Source organism: Urocitellus parryii, chromosome 5 (genome assembly GCF_045843805.1).
Source record: "Urocitellus parryii isolate mUroPar1 chromosome 5, mUroPar1.hap1, whole genome shotgun sequence".
In the NCBI taxonomy this organism is placed as follows: Eukaryota; Metazoa; Chordata; class Mammalia; order Rodentia; family Sciuridae; genus Urocitellus; species Urocitellus parryii.
Window position 1 is genome coordinate 89,592,471 of NC_135535.1, and position 20,171 is coordinate 89,612,641.

A 20,171-nucleotide genomic window follows, 5' to 3' on the forward strand; every position below is an offset into this window, starting at 1 on the left:
AATATATGAAATATGATATGTCAAGAGCTTTGTAATGTTTTGAACAACCAATAATAAAAAAAATTAAAATAGAGGGCACAGAAATGGGAAATAAATCCAGCGAGGGCAATATGTTAGAAAGAGGAAGGAGAAGAATCACAAGGAAGACAGGTTTTCTCGGAGGCAATGTAGAGAAAAAAAATGAGTCAATGTGGTGACCAAAAGGTGTGACTGCTGGGTTTGGCAATGAGTCAGTGATTCCTGTGACTGGCAGAAATGGCTTGCTCTTTCTCAATACCCCTTTCCCTGAGTAATCTAAGTTGAAACTTTTAGCTGGGAACATGGAAGAACTGTGCATCAAAGGTTCTGGCCATGGTGACATTGGCAGAAGGATTATGTTTCTAAGAATATCTCTTCTTAAGCTACTTCCTATGTGTGCTTTTCGCGGCTTCTCCTTGGTCTTCCTCTCTTCTGATATCCTGTTGCCTGGAACAACGCTGACACAGTCTGGGGCCGGGAGGACAAGACCATGAAAGGCAAAGCAGTTATCGTGTTTCCTTGGACTGGCTACATGAACTCTGAGGTGAGAAATAAGCTTGATCTTATTTAAATCATTGCTATTTTAACTTGTCTCTCATGAGCATCTGACTCCAACCTTGACTACAGCATAATCTTAGGAAATTTGCTTCAGTGGAAGGGCCGTGGGAAAGCCCACACTGTAACGAGTTGAGCGAAAAAGAGTATAATCCTAATCTGAAGTATAAAGATGTGAACTATTCATGTTGCACTAAAAAGTCATTAAAAACATTTATTTCAAATGAAACTGGGCAACTTGTTTAGTGCTATCCATATCTCAAAGACAATGAAAGCTATAGTGAATGAAGCTGTTAATTGTTTCATAGAAAAAAATACCAATTACTATACACAATGAGCAATCTTCTCAAAAGGTGAGACTAGCTCTTTAAAATAAAAAAAATATATCCACAACTAATTTACAAGTTAATGAAATTAACAGCACGGGGCTTTTAAATACTCACTATCCCATGAAGAAATGTGGTAAAGCTGTCATAATGCTTCCAACCCCCATAATGAAAGTACCAATTCCAATAACCTTCGGTCTGTGTACTTTGGATCCATAGTAACTCACGAATACAATCACAAGCAAATTTCCTAGGAAGAGAACAAAATTATGTTGATGTGATTCATCACAATGAGTATTGACCGAGTCCAATTTTGTATTGAATGAAAATGAAGGCCCCAGAATGGATGCAAATAGAGAATAAGATAAAATACCTTTTCCCCAAAGATTCATTTAACGGAGAAGGCAAAACTTACCTACATGAAACCAGTCAGTGGAAAGTTGTGGAGTTATATAAAATAAGTTTTAGAAAACAACTTATTATGCAATATTAGTGAATCAGCATTTTATTGAAGAATTTAGAGTTAACTTGGGGACATGAAAACAGAAGAGAGATTCACTAGAGCAGAGGAAGAGGATTTAGGGGGAGAAAGAAGGGCCTAAAAGGGAAGAAAGGTGGAATGAGTCAGATCAAATTTTCCTATATACATACATGATTATACTACAAGAAATTTAACCTTTATGCATATTCAAAATGCACTAATTTTAAAAACACTATAAACTGAAGAAATATCAGTAGATTAGAGGCAGAGAAACAGGGGGAGAAAGGAGAAGAAGGAAAGGGGAGTACTGGAGACTGAATTGGAGGAAATTATATTCCATGCTTTTCTAATTATGTCAAAATGAATCCTAATATTATGTGAATCTATAATGAACTAATAAAAATGTGTAAAATTTTTATATTATGTGCCTTCCATGGTGCTTGGTTCCAGAAATAATACATAGATGACAGATAATCAATAATAATAATCAATAGGTAGATAATCAATCTTGGTACCTTTCCTTAAGAAATTCACATACTAGTGACAAAAACTGGTAGATGAATGGAGGTACTGATAAGCCACAGGAAGAGACACTTTTTATTAATTAAGAGACTCAGGAAAATTTCCAGGAGAAGAAGTCACTTGAGATTTAATGTTTAACATCTATATTATTTAGTTTAAAAAGGAGAGAAAGAGTATTCCAAGTGGAGAGAGTCACCATCGATCCTGGCCATCTGGCTGTAGGTATAATAAGCAGGAAGCAACCAAGATTTACTGAGCATTTCATAGAAAAGAAAAGCTTGACAGAAAAGCGCCAAAATGAACCAGTAGATAACATATCACATGAAAAAATAGTAAGGATAAAACTAAAAAGAGGAGAAACTTAAAAAGTTCAGTTAATAGATATAAGAGCATGTTTACCCATAAAATCAGAATGAGAGACTAAAAATAATAGAGAACAATAAAGTACTGTTGTAACTTTAGAAATAGACAAATGTACAAATTATAACTTTATATGATAAGTTGGAAGATATAAGCATATGGAACATACAGGAAATGAAATAGAAATTTAGAAAAAAAATTTAAAGAGGAAAAACAATCTAGAAAACTTAATAGTTGTGTCATAGATGTTTCAAAAGAAAATAGAGGAGAAACAAATAATAAAGAGGAAGTAAATTTCTTGAACTAAAAGACTTCAGCCTTTACATGGAAAGTTCTTCCATTTCTCCAGTTGAGGTAATATAAAAAGAGACAGTCTTCAATACATGCTAGTAAAATTTCTGAGTTTTGAGGATAAAAAGGAGATGCATATTAGTGCATACTGGTAATTATTTAGAACATATATATGTTATTGATTTTTATGAAACAGTAGATTGATGTTATTATAATATTCTTATAAAAACATTTTGATTGTCTAATTCCATACCCAAATTATTACAGTAAAATAAACACATTCCCAACAAGCAGGGGATCTAAAAATATGTTGTATGTACAATTTTGTTTCTGGGAAAAAATAACCCCTTGAAGATATAGTCCACAGAAACTAAGGATGAAACTTGAAGTTACAAGATTCGAAGATCAAATGTAAGCAAATTTGTAATGCTGTTCAAATAAATGCTCATAGATATGTCTTCTGTTATAGTTACTTTTAAAATACTGTCACGTATGTTTTACATAAAGTTTAAAAATAGGCAAACTTGTAGGAAATATTTGCAATCTATATGACAGACATAATTTTGGGGGGGTCTCCAAATAATTAAAAAGTAAGAAGAAAAGGGAAAATTGAGCAGAAGTAATAAACTCCCAATTCACAAGATAAGAAAAAATGTTCATTAATTACATAAAGCTTCATGATTATAGAAGACATTTACATTAAGACAATAAAGCAATATCTTCCATGTTTCTTAAAAAAAGACTTTTAATCTTAGTTAAATAGTAAAAATCTAACATAGCTTTGTTCCAAATCTGTCCTTTTATCCACATATCATATGAAACATAGTCTCATAGTCTTTTTTTAACCTTACTTCACACTTGGGCAAATGGAGAGAGGGCAGGTTAAGCTTCCCAGGGTGTGAATTTGAAACGATGAGTTTATGTAAGATCAGTCTTCCAACACTCTTAATAATTAGAACTTTGTTTTGTTATTTTTTTTTCCATTACAACTCTTATTACACATATAGAGCACAATTTTTCATACCTCTGTATATAAAATATGTTCATGCCACTTTATGCCATTGTACATGTACTTTTTTGCATTACAATTCTTAATACATATACAGAGAGATATGAAAAATTGCGGTACATATATGTGGTGTATTAAGAACTGGCATTTTGAACTGACTGATTCCTTGTTGTTTGGGGCCATTCTGTACATTCTGGGTGTTTAACAGTATCCTTGAACTCTACCCCTAGGTACTAGTAGCACCCCCATCCCCAAGTTTCAACAGCCAAAAATGTGTCCAGATGTTGCCACGTCATCCTTGAGGAATCAGTTTGCACCTAGTTAAGAACCAGGGTTGTAGATCATGTTTGAAGTGTTTTACCTCTGTTAAGTCTAGTTGTTAAAATAGAAATACAATTACCAATTTCAAAGCCTCCATCAATTATACCAGCAATAGAAGAGGATATGTCAAATCTTCTTTCTATTTGAGTAATGGAAGTTTTCATAATGACTCCACCTAGTGCTTTACAAATGAAACTTAATGACATAGCTCCCAAGAAAATCTAAGAAACAAACAAAAACAAAAAAAGGAAGAGGGAAAACTGGTTAAGCAAAGAACTATATAATGTTTATATGAATATGGAATTAATATAGCTTTTCTTTTTTACTTGAAAACATTATTTTATTACAAAAAGCATACCTATCTTTTCCCTACAGCAATCAGTGCATCTCAGCCCTTTTAATGTTATCTCTACACAGATAAATCACCATTTTCCAACTAGGTTACAATATCAGATTACACTGAAAGTTGTCATTTTTCAACAAAAGTCATTAATTGATTTATTAAACACTAAATGTGTTCTCAATTTGCCATGATGGTAAGCCACTCTTTATTTCCAAGTCAATAGCAGAGGCCAGCTGAGGGGAGTGGCAGAACATTCTCAAAGGTACCTTCCAGGAAGCCAGTTGGAACTTTGAGGCAGCAAGGAGAAATTTAATGAATAACAAAATTGACCTTGCATCTAGGGTGAAGTGGCTATAGCCTTTTTAAAGTTTCAGTTTCACTTGGACAAAATTGACTCGTCCTTTCCCTTACAGCCCACATTGTTATCCATAAGCAAACTTCTTTTTGCTCTCTTGCTAAAATATGACCGCATTATGGAACACATGATTGCAACTCCCCAAATTCAAATGTTGAACCCTAATCCCCAGTGAGATGACACCCGGAGCTGGGGCCTTTGGGAGGTCTCATGATGAGGTTAGGGCTCTTGGGAGTGTTTGCCGCGTCCCTCTGTTATGTGAGAGCACAGGAAGAAGATGATCACATCTAAATCAAGAAGAGGGCTCTAGTTAGATTCTAACCATGCTGGCACCTTGATCTCAGACCTCCTACATTCTTGAAATGTGGAGAATAAATTTTTGTTGTTTAAGATATCCAGTCTGTTGTATTCTACCAGCCTGAACGAGGACTAATGATCCCTTCTCATTTACCTCCTGTGCTTCCAGTGGTCTCCACCATAATGTCTAGCTTTGATGATTAAAATATTCTCCTGATACATCTTTATGCTTCTGTTCCAGTTCCACTAACAGTCTGTTCTCAAACCAGTAGCTAGAGAAATTCTTTTAAAATAAAAATTAGACCATACTGCCAATTCCCACTAGAATGCAAACCTTTTCCAGATAGGAGGTTTTGCTCATTCGATGCTATATCCCAGTGCTTAGAACAATGTCTGGCACAAAGATAATCAAGAAATATTATTGAGCTTTTGTTGAACCAATACTGGGTAACATTTGAGAGTTAGAGACAAAAGGCCAAACAGACATTTGCATAACCTACAAGATGTATACATGTTCTTTCCTGCATCACAGTCTTCAAATTATACATGCTATCAATGAAAATGGAAAAATTGAGAAGAGCTGTCAAATAATACCACTTATTAGATACAACTAAAAAGTAGATAAAATATAGAAAATCGGAACACCAACATGGAAGGGTATCAAAACTAGTTTTGCTAAGTTGATGGTGGGAATAATAAAATTTATAAGACAAACACTAAGTTGATTCATGGTGTTAGACAAAAATCATGAAAATTTTCTTCCAGGACAGTCATTTCCTGACATCTTGTAGAAAAACAATCTTTATATCACAAAAGAATTATGAAAATTGTTCAGGGCCGAATCATTTTAAAAAATCATGTAATTAATCCTGGGCGGGAGATGGTGGTAGAGAGAACACCTGGGAGGGAACAACATCAGCAACATGGTAGGACAGGAATCCAGGACCCTTCTATCCCACAATACATAAATTTAACAACAAATGGACCAAATGCCCTGTAAGAACTCCAGAAAACAATTAGGAGTTTCATGTAATCCATGCTAGCCTAGATATAAACACATGGAAACCTAAAAGGAAAACGTCTGACTCTCTGCTCTCTCCCTTGCACTAGAGCCCTGATCACACAATACTGCACAGTGCTGTTGGGAGAGAACATTCAAATCCCCTACATCCAGTGTTTGGACTTCTAGTGGGGGCTTTCCAAGAACTGGTTTCTGTCTTGCCTTAGCACTCAAAAATGGGACACCAGATTGGGGCTCTCTCAGCAATGACAATTGATTAAGCATCAGTCTGTAGTACCACATAAAGACAGCAGATGGAGCACCATTGCCACAATTTGCTACATCACTAAAGAGGTCACAGTACCGCTGAAAGACACCAGGACCTTACCAGGGAATGGTTCTAAATAGTAACTAGTAAACTTTTTCAAATAAGAGACTATAAATACAAGCCTAGAGAGGTTAGAAAAGAATTCACACATAGAAAAAGCTTAAGAAAGCTTCAGTATCGAGCAAGGCTGAATAGAGAAAATTTCCCCTTATAGAAAATCAGATTACAATGTTTAGAAGAATTGGCTGATTCTTTGAACACTAAAATCCAAACAAACAAACAAACAAAGACATACAAAGAAACAGGGAACATGGACACATTTAAATGAACAAAGTATATCTCTAGGAACTGGCCCCAAAAAGTAAAAAGCTAGGAAATGCCAGAAAGGGATTTTAAAATTCCTGTGAAAAAATGCTTAATAAAATAAAGAGAGCCCAGATAGACAACTAAATGAAATCAGAAATATGGTACATAAACAAAATGACAATATCAATAATACACAAATTACAAATGACCAAGTAGGTATTCTGAAAATAAAGAATGTAATAACTGAATCGAAAAATTTGCAAGAGAGGACTCAAAACACTGACTTGGTCAGGCAGAAGAAACAGTGAACTCAAGGACAGGTCTTTGAAAAGAGAGAGGAGCAGAAGGGGAGGAGGAAAATAGGAGGTGGAGGAAGAAAAAGAATGAAGAATCTAAGGGAATCATGGGACAAAATTCAAGCAGAGCAAACACACAGAGAAGGATAGGAGGAAAGGGTCGAGAACTTTTTTGAAGAAATAATGCCTCTAATTTCCCACATCTGGGGAGAGAAGCAGACATAAAATTCAAGAAGCTCAAAAATACTTGAGCTAGGATAAACCTAAAGATATCTACCCCGTGGCACATCTTAAACAAATTGTTGAAAGTCATAGGAAAAAGAGAAATAATCTTGAAAGTAATCAGTAGGAAAGCTTTTCATCAGGTAAAAGGGAGCTTCTATTACATCAGCAGCAGATTTCTAAACAAAACTATGGAGAACATGCTATGGTTTGGATGTGAAGTGTCACCAAAAAGTTCTTGTGTGAGTCAATGCCAGAAGGTTACGAGGAGAATCAATTGTTTATGAGAACTTTAATCCAATCAGCGATTTAATCCCCTGGTGGGGATTAACAGAGTTATAACTGAAGGCGGGTAGAGTGTGGCTGGAGGAGGTGGGCATTGGGGATATGGTTCTGGGTATGTATTTTGTATCTGGTGAGTGGAGTCTCTCTCTCTGCTCTCTGATCATCATGTGAACTGCTTTCCTCTGCTACACTCTTCTGCCATGATGTTCTACTTCACCTCAAACCCCAAGGAATAGAAGCAGCTATCTATGGACTGAGAGAGGTCTGAAATTGTTCTGGTTGAGTCTTTTAGTCACAGTAGCAAAAAAAAAGCTGACTAAAACAGATGAGAAGGGAGTGAGATGATATATTCAAAGTACCGAAACAAACAAAAAAGAAACTGGCCAATCAAAACCACTATATTCAACAAATCCACCCTTCAAAAATGAAGAGAAGTCAAGATTTTCTCAAATTAGCAATATCTATGGGAGCTCATCACAACATTTGACCTGCTGAAAGGAGAGGGAATCACAAGAATGTTTAACAGCAACACAAAACAGCATGAAAATGTACATATCCCCTGGTAAAGATAAATTCATAGGTAATATGGAATCTTGAATTATTATAATGTAGATAACCAAATCGCTTGTTAATCTGGTATAGAATATTTTAAAGAGCACAGAAAAGGAGTCCAAGATGAAAAAAAAACCAATGTTGGAGGTGTCACAATACCTGACTTGAAATTATAATACAAAAACTGCATGGTACTGGCATAAAAACAAACACAAGACCATTGTACAGAATCAAAGACACAGAGACAAACCTACACATCTATAATCATCTGAACCTTGATAAAGGAGCAAAAAACATACATTGAAGAAAAGACAGCCTTTTTAACAAATGGTGCTGGGACAACTGGTTATCCATAGGTAGAAGAATGAAACTAGACTTTTATCTCACACCCTGCACAAATATCAACTCAAAATGGATCAAAGATCTAGGAATTAGACCAGAAACTATGCAACTCCTAGAAGAAAATATAGTGTCAACATGTGAGTATATAGATACGGGCAATAACTTTCTCATTAGGGCCCTAATGCTGAGGAAATAATGACAAGAGTTAATAAATGGGAGGCATCAAGTTAAAAAGCTTCTGCATAGCAAAGGAAACAATTAGGTGTGTGAATGGGAGAAAATATTTGCTAGCTACTCTTCCAATACAGGATTAATATCTAGAAAATATTTTTAAAAACTCAAAAAATTAACACCAAAAAATCAAATAACCCAATTAATAAGTGGTCAAATGAATTAAACACACTTCTCAAAAGAAGGAATACAAATGGCCAACAAATATATGAAAAAAAAAATGTTCAACTTCATTAGCAATTAGGGAAATGCAAACCAAAACTATACTGAGATTTTATTTCACACCAGTCAAAATAGCAGTCATTAAGAAAACAAACAATAAGGCAGGAGCAGTGGCACAAACCTATAATCCTAGCAGCTTGGGAGGCTGAGACAGGAAGATTACAGAATTCAAAGCCAGCCTCAGCAATTTAGGGAGGCCATAAGAAATTTAGTAAGAATCTGTCTCAAAATAAAAAAAAGGGTTGGGGATATGGCTCAGTAGTTAGGTGCCTCTGGGTTCAATCCCCAGTACCAAAACAGTAACAACAAAATACAAATAATAATAAATGCTAGAGAGAATGTGGAGAAAAAAAGGAAAAAACTTTATACTATTGGTGGGATTACAAATTAGTACAACCACTATGGAAATCAATATGATTTAAAATTAGGCATGGAACCACCATATGACCCAGCTATACCACTCCTTCATATTTATTCTAAAGAATTAAAGTCATTATACTACAGAGACATGCATACCCATGTTTATAGCAGCACAATTCATAATAGCTGATCTATGGAACAGGTCTAGGTGTCCATCAATGCATGAATGGATAAGGAAAATGTGGTCTATATACAAAATGGTGTTTATTCAACCATAAATAAAAGTGAAATTATGTCATTTGCATGAAAATGGATGGGAATAGAGGCCATTATGTTAAGCAAAATTAGTCAAACTCAGAATGTCAAGGATCATATGTTGTCTCTCATATGCGGTATTTAAACCAAAAAAATGCAAGATGATTCAAAATATGAATTGAATCACTATAAAATCTTAACAAAACTTAGGACAAAGGACTCATGATTACCTAATAAATTTAGAAAAGTTGTTTTCGTAAACTTTACCACCTGTTAATGATAAAGGTACTGAATGAAGTAGGAAGTGGTGATAACCTCAACATAATAAAAGCCATATATGGAAAGCTCACAATTAACATCATATTCGAGGGGGAGACTGGTAGTATTTCCTCTAAGATCAGAAACATCAGTCTCACCACTAATATTCAACCTAGTTCTGGAAGCTCCAGCCAGAGCAATTAGACATTAAAAAAAATTAATGAATAAACAAATAAAAGGCATCTGAATTGGAAACACTAAATATCAGCAATGTTGCAGGACACAAAATCAACATTCAAAAATCCGATGTTTCTATACACTACAATGCACAATCTAAAAAGAAAATTAGAAAACAATCCCACTTAGTACAGCATCAAAATATATACAATACTTATAATATTAAGGATAAACTTAGGGATGAAATTAACCAAGGAGGTGACAGATTTGTTCAATGAAAACTATAATATTGATGAAAGAAATTAAAGACACCATAAGTGAGAAAATATTCCCTGTTTATGGATCAGAAGACCTAATATTAAAATGTCCATATTTTCCCAAACTATCTACAGATACAATGCAATTCCTATCAAGATTCTCATATTTTTTTACAGAAAAACCTGAAATTCATACAGAACCCAAAGGCAACCTGAATAGCCCAAATAATCTTGAAGCAGAAGTTAATGCCTTACATTTCCTGATTTCAAAATATACTACAAAGTAGTAATTACAAAGCATTTGTAATTAAGATGGTGTTTCAGTGGCATAAAGATAGATCTATAGACTAAATTGGACAGAGAAGGGATCCCAGAAATAAACCCAGTGATTTTCACTGAGGATGCCAAGACTACATAATGGAGAAAGAACAGTCTTTTCAACAAAAGGTGCTGGGAAAACTGAATTACCATATGTAAAAGAATAAAGTTGCATCCTTACATTTTACACCATATAAAAACAAACTCAAATGGACTAAAGATGTAACTAAAAAATCTAAAAAAAACTCTTGCACTACTAGAAAAAAAAAACACAGGGAGAAATCTTAGGGGCATGAGATTTACCAATGGTTTCTTAGATATAACACTAAAAACATAGGCAATAAATAGGAAATAGACAAATAGAACTACCTTAAGCTTAAAAACTCTGCACACAGAAGGAAAAACTTAACAGAGTGAATAAAATAACCTATGGAGTGGTAGAAAATAATCACAATTTATATATCTGATAAAGGGTTAATATCTAAACAATGTAAAGAACTTACATGATTCAACAACAACAAAAAATAAGTATTTTTTTAAATGAGAAAAGGACTTCAATAGATATTTCTCCAAAGATATACAAATAGCCAATAAGCTCAGCCTCAGAGAGATGCAAATCAAAACCACAATGAAATATTGTCTCATATCTTTCAGGATAACCACTAACCAAAGAAAAGAAAATAGTAAGTGTTGGTAGGAATTTGGAGAAGGTAGTGCTTGTTGGTATAATTGTAAAGTGGCATAGCCATTAGGGAAAAGACTATGAAGGCTCCTCAAAAAAATTGTCATATAATCCATCAATCCTTCTGGGTATATTCAAAAGTATCCAAAGCAGGATCGTGAAGAGATATGTCATGTCACTGAAGTATTATTTACAATGGACAAGAGGTAGAAGCAAATCAAATGTCCATTCACCGATAGATGGATAAGAAAGATATATACATACAATTTAATAGTATGCAGCTTTTAAAAAAGAAGGAAATCCTACCACATGCTATAACATGGACAAATCTTGAGGTCATTATATTAAACCAAATAAGCCAATCAAAACAAGAGAGATAGCCAGGTGCGGTGGCGCACCTGAGGCTGAGGCAGGATGATCCGGAGTTCAAAGCAAGTCTCAGCAAAAGTGAGGCGCTAAGCAACTCAGTGAGCCCCTGTCTCTAAATAAAACACAAAACAGGGCTGGGGGTGTGGCTCAGTGGTCGAGTGCCCCTGAGTTCCATCCTTCGTACCAAAAAAAAAAAAAAAAAAAAAAAAGATAAAGGACAGATAATGTATAATTCTACTTACAAGAAGTATCTAAAATATTCAAAAACTTAGGGACCTGGGGTTGTAGCTCAGTGGTAGAGTGCTTCCTAGCATGTGTGAGGCACTGGGTTTGATTCTCAGCACCACATATAAATAAATAAACAAAAAAAGTCCCATCCCATCACATCTAAAAAATATTTTTAAAAACCTTAGAAACATAAAGTAGAAAAGCCCTTTCAAAGGGCCAGGGGTGGACTGAGGATGTAGCTCAGTTGATAGAGTACTTGCTTTGCATGCACAAGTCCCTGAGTTCAATACCCAGCCCTCTCCCCCCCCCCCAAAAAAAAACAGGGTGGGGAGAAGAGGAATTGTGTTAAGTGGGTGGGTGTAGAGTTTCAGTGTTGGAAGCTGAAAATGTTCTAGAGATTTGTTGCACATCAATGTGAATGTACTTAACACTACTGATTTATAAACTATGTGAAACAGCAAATGTAATTTTGTTTGGTTCTTTTTTGATACAATTAAAAAAAATTTTTTTTTCAGAAAAAAGAAATATGGGTGGCTTCCTGATGAAAAAATGTACACATCTCACTGGGTTTGCATATGGATCCAGGGGGCAGCAGAATTGTGGTATATTATTGAAATCTTGTAATTTGTCTCTACAACTGCTTTTCACCACGTTGCCATCTCCCAACCTATCAAGTCTTTTATAAACTTAAAACTTCTCAATGAATATTCCCTTCTCTATTCTTTTCTACTGTCCAGTAATTCAATTTTTTTCAACAGAAAAGCTACCTTTGAATCGACATATTCCATCAGATTTCAACAATTTGTAAATAAAATGTCATATATTTTCTTAAAACTTTCATGATCTCTTCAGTTATAATTGTTATCAAAGAGTTTTGGGGGGGAGCGGTTACTGGGGATTGAATTCAGTGCTTAACCACTGAGCCATATCTGCAGCCCCACCCCCTTTTTGCATTTTATTTAGAAAAAGGGTCTCACTAAGTTGCTTAGCACCTCGCTAAATTGCTGAGGCTAGTTTTGAGCTCACAATTCTCCTGCCTCAGCCTCCTGAGCTGCTGGAATTACAGGCATATGCCTCGGCAGGCACCTGGTCATTATGAAAGGTTTTACAAAACCATAAAAAATCATCTTCTCAGTGTATATTGGTTGCTTTTTCTGTGACATCCAAACATTTTTTTAAAAATAATTTTTACATAAAGGATATAATATAAATTTGCCATTTTAACCATTTTAAGTATACAACTCATTGACGTTATTTATATTCACAATCACCATTATCTATTTCTAAGATTTTTTTATTACCTCAAATAGAAACTGTAACCATTAAGCAATAACTTTGCATTCTCCCTTCCTCTAGTTCCTGGTTATCTCTTAATTTATTTTCTGTCTCAGTTAATTTGCCTATTTATTTGTAGTTGAATACTTGGGTTTTTCCACCAATTATAAATACTGCACTGAATATTGTGTGCAAGTATCTGTTTTAGTCCCTGTTTATGATTCTTCAGGGTATGTACCCAGGAATGGAATTTTGGGGTCAAATGGCTATTTCTATGTTTAGCTCTTTGAAGAACAGCTAAATTCTTTCTCATAGCATCTGTGCCATTTTATATTTCCATCAGCAACGTATAAGGGTTCATTTTCCCACATCTTCACTGACATTTACTTTCCATTTAAAAGTTATTATAGTCATGCTAGCATGTGTGAAGTGGTACTTCATTGTGGTTTTGACTTGAATTTTCTTAATGACTAAAAGATATTGAGCATCTTTTTAGTGCTTATTAGGATTTTCATATCTCCTTTAAGAAATAGCTATATAAGCCCTTGCACATTTTTAAAATTGGGTTGTTTTTCTTATTGAGTTGTAAGTATTCTCAATATATTTTGGATTTTTTATACTGTATCAAAAATATGATTTGCATATATTTTATTTTTCATCCCATTCTGTAGGTTCTTTTCACTTTCTTGAATATATATATATATATATATATATATATATATACATATTTTTTGCCCAAAAGTTTTAAAATTTGACCTAGTCCAATATTTGTAGTTTTTATTCTTCTTTCTTTTTCCCATAAACTTTTGATATATCTAAGAATCCATTTCCAAGGTCATTAAGACATCATATTTTCACCTAAGAGGTTTGTGGCTTTCATTCTTAAATTTAGATCTATGATCTAATTTGAGATAATTGTATATGCTATGAGGTATGAGTGTCTACCTTCATTCTTTTCCTATGAAAATCCTGTTAGCCCAATTTGTTGAAAAGACTACTCTTTGCCCAAAGAATAAACCTAGTGCTTTTGTCAAAAATCAAGTGGCCATAGATGTATGGGACTATTTCTAGACTCCTGGGTATATTCCATTATTTGTATGTTTATCCTACTGCCAGCACCATAAAATTTTGATACTATAGTTTCCAAGTCAGCTTGAAATAGAGAAATATGAGTCTTTCAATTTTTTTCACTTTTTTCAATATGGTTTTGACTATTTGGATACTTTTAGAATTCCCCATGCATTTAAGGATTGGCTTTTCTATTTCTGGGGGGAAAAGCTATTGAAGTTTTGAAAGGGACTGTGGTCAATATGTGGAACAATTTGTATAATATCAATATTTTGATAATAACATCTTCTAATCCATAAACACTGTTCAGTCTCATTGCTTGATATTGATTCATTTAGGTCTTCTTTAATTTTTTCAGCAATACTTTTTGGTTTGCAGTGTACTTTTTATTACCTCCTTGCTTAAATTCATTTTTAGATTTTTTTCTTAGCTTTATCATTGTGAATGGGTTTACTTTATTATTTCTTGAATATTCCATGGCTGGTGTGTAGAAACACTATTCATGTGATTTTTATACCATTAAGTACTGCTTAGTTCATTTATTATTACCTCTAATAGATTGTGTGTATGTGTGTGTGTGTGTGTGTGTGTGTGTGTGTGTGTGTGTTTTCTTTGGGATTTTTATCTATTTAGGAACATTTCACCAGCAAATAGAGATAGTTTTCCTTCTTTCTTTCAAATTTAGATGCTTTTTATTTTTCTTATTTAAAGGCTCTGGATAGAAGCTGTAATGCAATATTGAATGGTCACTGTTGAAAGTGGGCATTATTGCCTTGTTCTGATGTTAAGAGGAAGGCTTTCAGTCTTTCAACGTTTAGTATGATATCAGTGGTAACTTTTTATAAATTCCTTTATTATGTTGAGAAAAAATCCTTATATTACTGGTTTTATGAGGGTTTTTAAATCATTAACAAGTGTTAGCATTAGCTGAGATGATCTTGTGGATTTTGTCTTTTTTGATTAATGAACAATATTTCATTGATTAATTTTCTGTTTAACCATACTTTTATTTCCAGAACAAATCTCACTTTGTCATGATGTATATCGTTTTAGTATGTTGTTCAATTTGGTTTGATAGTAATTGGTTAAAGGTTGTTTTTAAAATTTAATTAATAGACTTTATTTTAAAAGCAATTTTATGTTTACAGAAAAATAGACCATAAAGTACAGAGTTCCCACAAGCTCCTTTTCTCCATACACATTTTCACTTATCATTTAGTCTTGTGTTGCTGTGGCACTTGTTTATGCTGATAAGTCAAGATTGATACGTTATGTTAACTCAAGCTGCTACTTTACAACACTCTGTATTGTACATTTTATAGATTTTGACAAATATATGATGCTCTGCTTACTGTATTATGTGGGATAGTTTTCCTTTCCTAAAAACATCAGTGTCTATTTGTTCCTCCTCTTCTTTGAGCAACTGCTAAACTTTTTGTTTTCAGAGATTTAATTTTTTTTTCAGAATTTCATATAGTTGGAATCATATAGTATGTAACCTTTTAAGAATGATGTTATTACTTAAAATTTCACTTAGCATGATGTTCTCTTTATCTACCCATTTACCAGCAAATGACATTTTCACTCCATGTCTTTTTTATGGCTTGATTTCTTTATAGCCCCCCAAAATATTCCATTGTATAAATGTATCACTGTTTGCTTGCCATTTGCCTATTGGAGGACATCTTGGTCATTTCTAAGTTTTGGCAGTTATGGATAGTGCTGCTATAGACATTTAGGTGCAGGTTTTTGTGTGCACATAGGTTGCCAATTGATGTTGAGCATTTTTTATATGAGTACTTGTCATCTGTCTATCATCTTCAAAGAAGTATCTTTGGATATTTTTCAAATTTTATGACTTGTTTGCTTATTTTATTTTATTTTTTTAACTTTTAGGGTTCTTTGTACATCTGGGATAGCAATCCTTTATTATACATATCATCCCACTGTCTTCTCATCTCCATGGTTTCTGGTGCAGTAATGGTTATTACTCTTAATGAGAAAGACTTACATATGATGAGCTGCTTCTCTTGCTACTTTTTAAGAGCTTCTCTTTTTCTTTGACATTTAATAGGTTGATTATAAGTGTCTCAGAGTGAATCTCTGAATTTATTTTACATGGAATTCATTGAGCTTCTAAGGTATTAAATTTATGTCTTTTATCAAATTGAAGAAGTTAGCCATTATTTCTTCAAATATTCTTTATTCCTTTGTTTTTTTCTCTTCTACCTCTGAGACACTCATAATTATTGGTTCATTTGAAAGTAAAGAAGGTTCTTACCTTTTGTTCATTTTCTTTGTCCTTTTTTCCTTTCTTCTTCTTATACTTGATAACTTCAATTGTCCTATCTTCAAGTTTACTAATTCTGTGTTCTGCCTGTTCAAATCTGCTGTTAAATCCTTGTCTTGATCAGTTCAAGCTGATATAACAAATTCCCATAGACTGCATAGTTTAAAATACAAGCATTTACTAGTCTTGGTGCCCGTCAACAGATGAATGGATAAAGAAATATATATATGCAATGAGCTCTACTCAGCCATAAAGAAGAGTGAAATATGTCATTTGCTGGTAAATGGGTAGATCAAGAGAACATCATGCTAAGTGAAATAAGTCAGTCTCAGCAAGTCAAGGGTTGAATGTTTTGTCTTAATTGTGAAAGCTGGAGAGAGAAAAAAGGAATAAGTAAATGGGATCTTCTAAAAATAGAAGGGAAATCATTTTAAGTACAAGACGGGAAGGAAAAGGGGGAGAACTGCAGAATAAATTGATAAAATTATGCTAGGTATATGTATGAATATGCCACACTACATTCAAAGTTTATATATAACTATAATGCATCAATTAAACAATAAATAAATCAATAACCAATAGAGTAGAGTGAGCAGATTGGCAGAGGGGAGAGAGGAAGAAATAGGTAGTCTAGAGATTGAAAAGAAGTAAACTATGTTATCTGCATTGATAAATAGAACAAAATAAACCCCACTATTAGGCATAACTACAGTGTACTAAAAAGTTAAAAAAAATTCAAAATTATTTTAACGTACAAACATTTATTTCTAACAGTTCTAGAGGCTGATAAGTCTAAATTCAGGGTGTCTGCATAGTTGGTTTTGAGTGAGGGCTCTGTCAGTTTGCAGACAATCAACTACTTCTTGTATTCTCACATGGGGGGAAACTAGTTAATGCTCTGGCCTTTTCTTGTAAGGGTACTAAACCCATCGTAAGGATCCCAGTCTCTTGTCTTATTTACCTACTACTAAAAGCCCCTCTACAAATAACATCACATTATTTCTTGGGTTTCAACACATAAGTTTTTGGCAGGACACAAATGTTCAGTCCGTGGTACCTTCTTGTGAATTTTTTCAGCTCCTTCAAGCTTTCTCCAGACTTGCACTGAATCTGCTGGTTAGCCTGAGATGAAAGCAGAGGGCCTTCTCAGGTCTCTTATGACAATGTATCTTGTCCTGAACACACACATACCTTTTAATTGCAACATTTACAATCCTTATACTTTCCTCTGCTGCTTCTCATTCTCAGCTGCTTATCTACTAATATCATTTTAGATTTTAATCTCAGCTCATTTTTTTTTTACAGGAGACAAATTTTTGATATGCTAACAATTTTACAGGACCCTGGGTTACTATTATTTCTTGTGTAACAGTAGAATCCTCAATTGGTTCTACAAAGAAAGAAGTAAGAGATATAAAACTCAATAGCCAGACTAGGACATCTCCAAAGAGTGGGGATTCTATTTCTTTGTCAACAATCAAGTTTTTGATGTCTCATTTGTATGTTTTTCTTATAACTCTTTGAAAAATAATCATCATACTAAATTAGGATTATTTACTCTTGTTATTGGAGAATATCAATAAATAATTTTTTTACCAAAGGGTTGTCAGTGATAATTTTTTTTAAACTTTTTATTCCTGGAGATATTTTACTTGAAACAGAATTTTGGTAAGTGTGTATTCTCTGGAAAATATAGTTGTATTGTCTTCTTGCCTCCAGGGCTGCAAATGAAAATTTCCATTTTTTTTTGTAGATAACATAGGGCTAATTCATCAGCTGGTTTTTTCTTTCTTTTTCTTATTTTTTTCCTTCCTTGTTCTTCTCTCTCTCTCTCTCTCTCTCTCTCTCTCTCTCTCTCTCTCTCTCTGTCTCTCTCTCTCTGACTGCATCTCCCTGTGTTGCCCAGATGGCTTTGACTTTCTGTACTCAAATGACCCTCCTAACTTGGCCTCCCAAGTAGCATATGCTACTGTGCCCAGCTCTATTTAAAATGATTTTGTTTTCATTTTTTAATTTTCAACATTGAAATTTTCGTTGAAAATTTATAACAGAGTCTATGTACTACAATTCCTGGTGAATGCTTACTCTCTTAATAAAAAATAATATTTTCAATCAATTTATTTGATTCACAGTTTCAAATTTATATACCTTTACATTAACATATAAATTTGATATGTGCATACTTTTTAAAGTATGCGCTTTTTTTCTTTTTATTTCTTCCTTTACTATCTCCATGTCAATTATATTATCTTTCCCCTACTTAATTTGGCAATACAGTATTCTCTCCACATTCTCAATATTTGTATCATCTCAATAAAGCATTTACATATTACTCATACAGATTCATATTCATCCTAATCATCTGTACTATATTCGAAGAGAATAAATATCACAGCTTGAATTTACAGATTATTGATTCAGTTTTTGAAATTTTTGTCACGCTCAACAGCCCATAAAATAGACCTTCTTTGTCAACAATCAAGTTTTTGATGTCTCATTTGTATGTTTTTCTTATAACTCTTTGAGAAATAATCATCATACTAACATTAAAACCCTGTTCTTTTTCTTTTTTTTTCTCTTGCCATGGGTGAATTCTTTATCTGATAAGTTCACTCACATAACAATATGACTGATGGTTTAGCCAAATAAAGTTTATGCTAGACACTAAGGTAGGTACCTATAGAATCAATGATGAGCATACTAACAATATGATTTGTTGGTTGTCAAAAAAACACAGAGAAGACTCTTACTTAAATGCTAACCAAAAGAGTGCTGAGTGGTGAAATCAAGAGAAGAGGAATTTCAGAAATCAACAGGATATCTTATTAAAGCTAGCATAAGCACAGTCAAAGGTAAGTCCCATTCTAGCTAAGAGAAGCTTTCAAAAAGTTCAGAGACAGCTTTTATACAATCCATGACTTCACTCTTAAAAGACATTTAAGTTCAAGATAAGAGACTCAAAAAGTCAAAATTCTCACAATAAAATCCTAAATTGGTTCTACAAAGAAAGAAGTAAGAGATATAAAACCCAATACCAGACTAGGACATCTCCAATGAGTGGGGATTCTATGAGGTCATGAAATGAGTTAATATAGGTAGATTAATCAATTCTGTGAATTGGGTATTACTACATTACTAGCCCTAATGTAGTAATGTTTTTTAAAACATTTTTTTTTAGTTGTAGGTGGACACAATACCTTCATTTTATTTTTATGTAGTACTGAGGATCAAACCCAGTGCCTTCCACATACAAGGCGTGCGCTCTACCATTGAGCTACAACCTCAGCCCCACTAGCTCTATTTTTAATACAAGACAAGTTCAGAGAAAAAAAAAATGATATAATGACTTTCTCAAAATTTTACAAAACGGCTAAACAAGAAGAAAGAAAAACACTGGACGGTCAGTAGCAAGAGAACAGAGGAGTTTTTATTGAGAAGTTTCGAAACAGGGGTCCAAATGTTCACAATCATCCAACAGATCTTAAAAGTGTCACTGGCAGAAAAAAGACAGCTGACAACTGGAATAAGAGGTAAAAGTCTGTATTTACCTGCAGCCGTGGCAGGGCACTTGTTTACTGATCGTTAACAAGAATTCTGGACTTGGAGTCAGATGGCTGTTCCAAGTTTCCATTTGTCACAGGTACGGTTCTTATGAACTCGGTGAACTTACCTGGACCTCAACTGACTTGCTCAACAAATGTGTATTGAGTAATCACAATATGGCAGTTTTTCTGCCAAGTTTTGGAGGCAAGACGGGGTCAGAAGAACTAGGACAGTCAAACTAAAGAAGACATCGTAAATGCTCTCACAGAACAAATCATCTTCTGGGAGGTATGAACAGCATACCAGATGAAGGATGACAGCACAGAATTCAGTGTTGTCCTTGCACAAGTTTATAATGTTATGAGGTACACAGAAAAAAGTGAGCAATGTGTACAGGTTAAGTATTTATAAATGTGATAATATTTGAGC

The 20,171-nt window shown here is 33.9% G+C and overlaps 1 protein-coding gene across 1 annotated transcript in view; it reads right to left on the reverse strand.

Moving 5' to 3' along the window:
- Positions 1 to 20,171, reverse strand: part of Slco1b3 (solute carrier organic anion transporter family member 1B3) — a 78,394-nt gene that overhangs the window by 42,625 nt on the left and 15,598 nt on the right. The window contains exons 3-4 of the mRNA XM_026391932.2: positions 3,963 to 4,104; positions 1,017 to 1,149 (exon numbers count right to left, since the gene is read on the reverse strand). Of these exons, the coding sequence (XP_026247717.1) occupies positions 1,017 to 1,149; positions 3,963 to 4,104 (275 nt within the window). The remainder of the gene's footprint in view (positions 1 to 1,016; positions 1,150 to 3,962; positions 4,105 to 20,171) is intronic.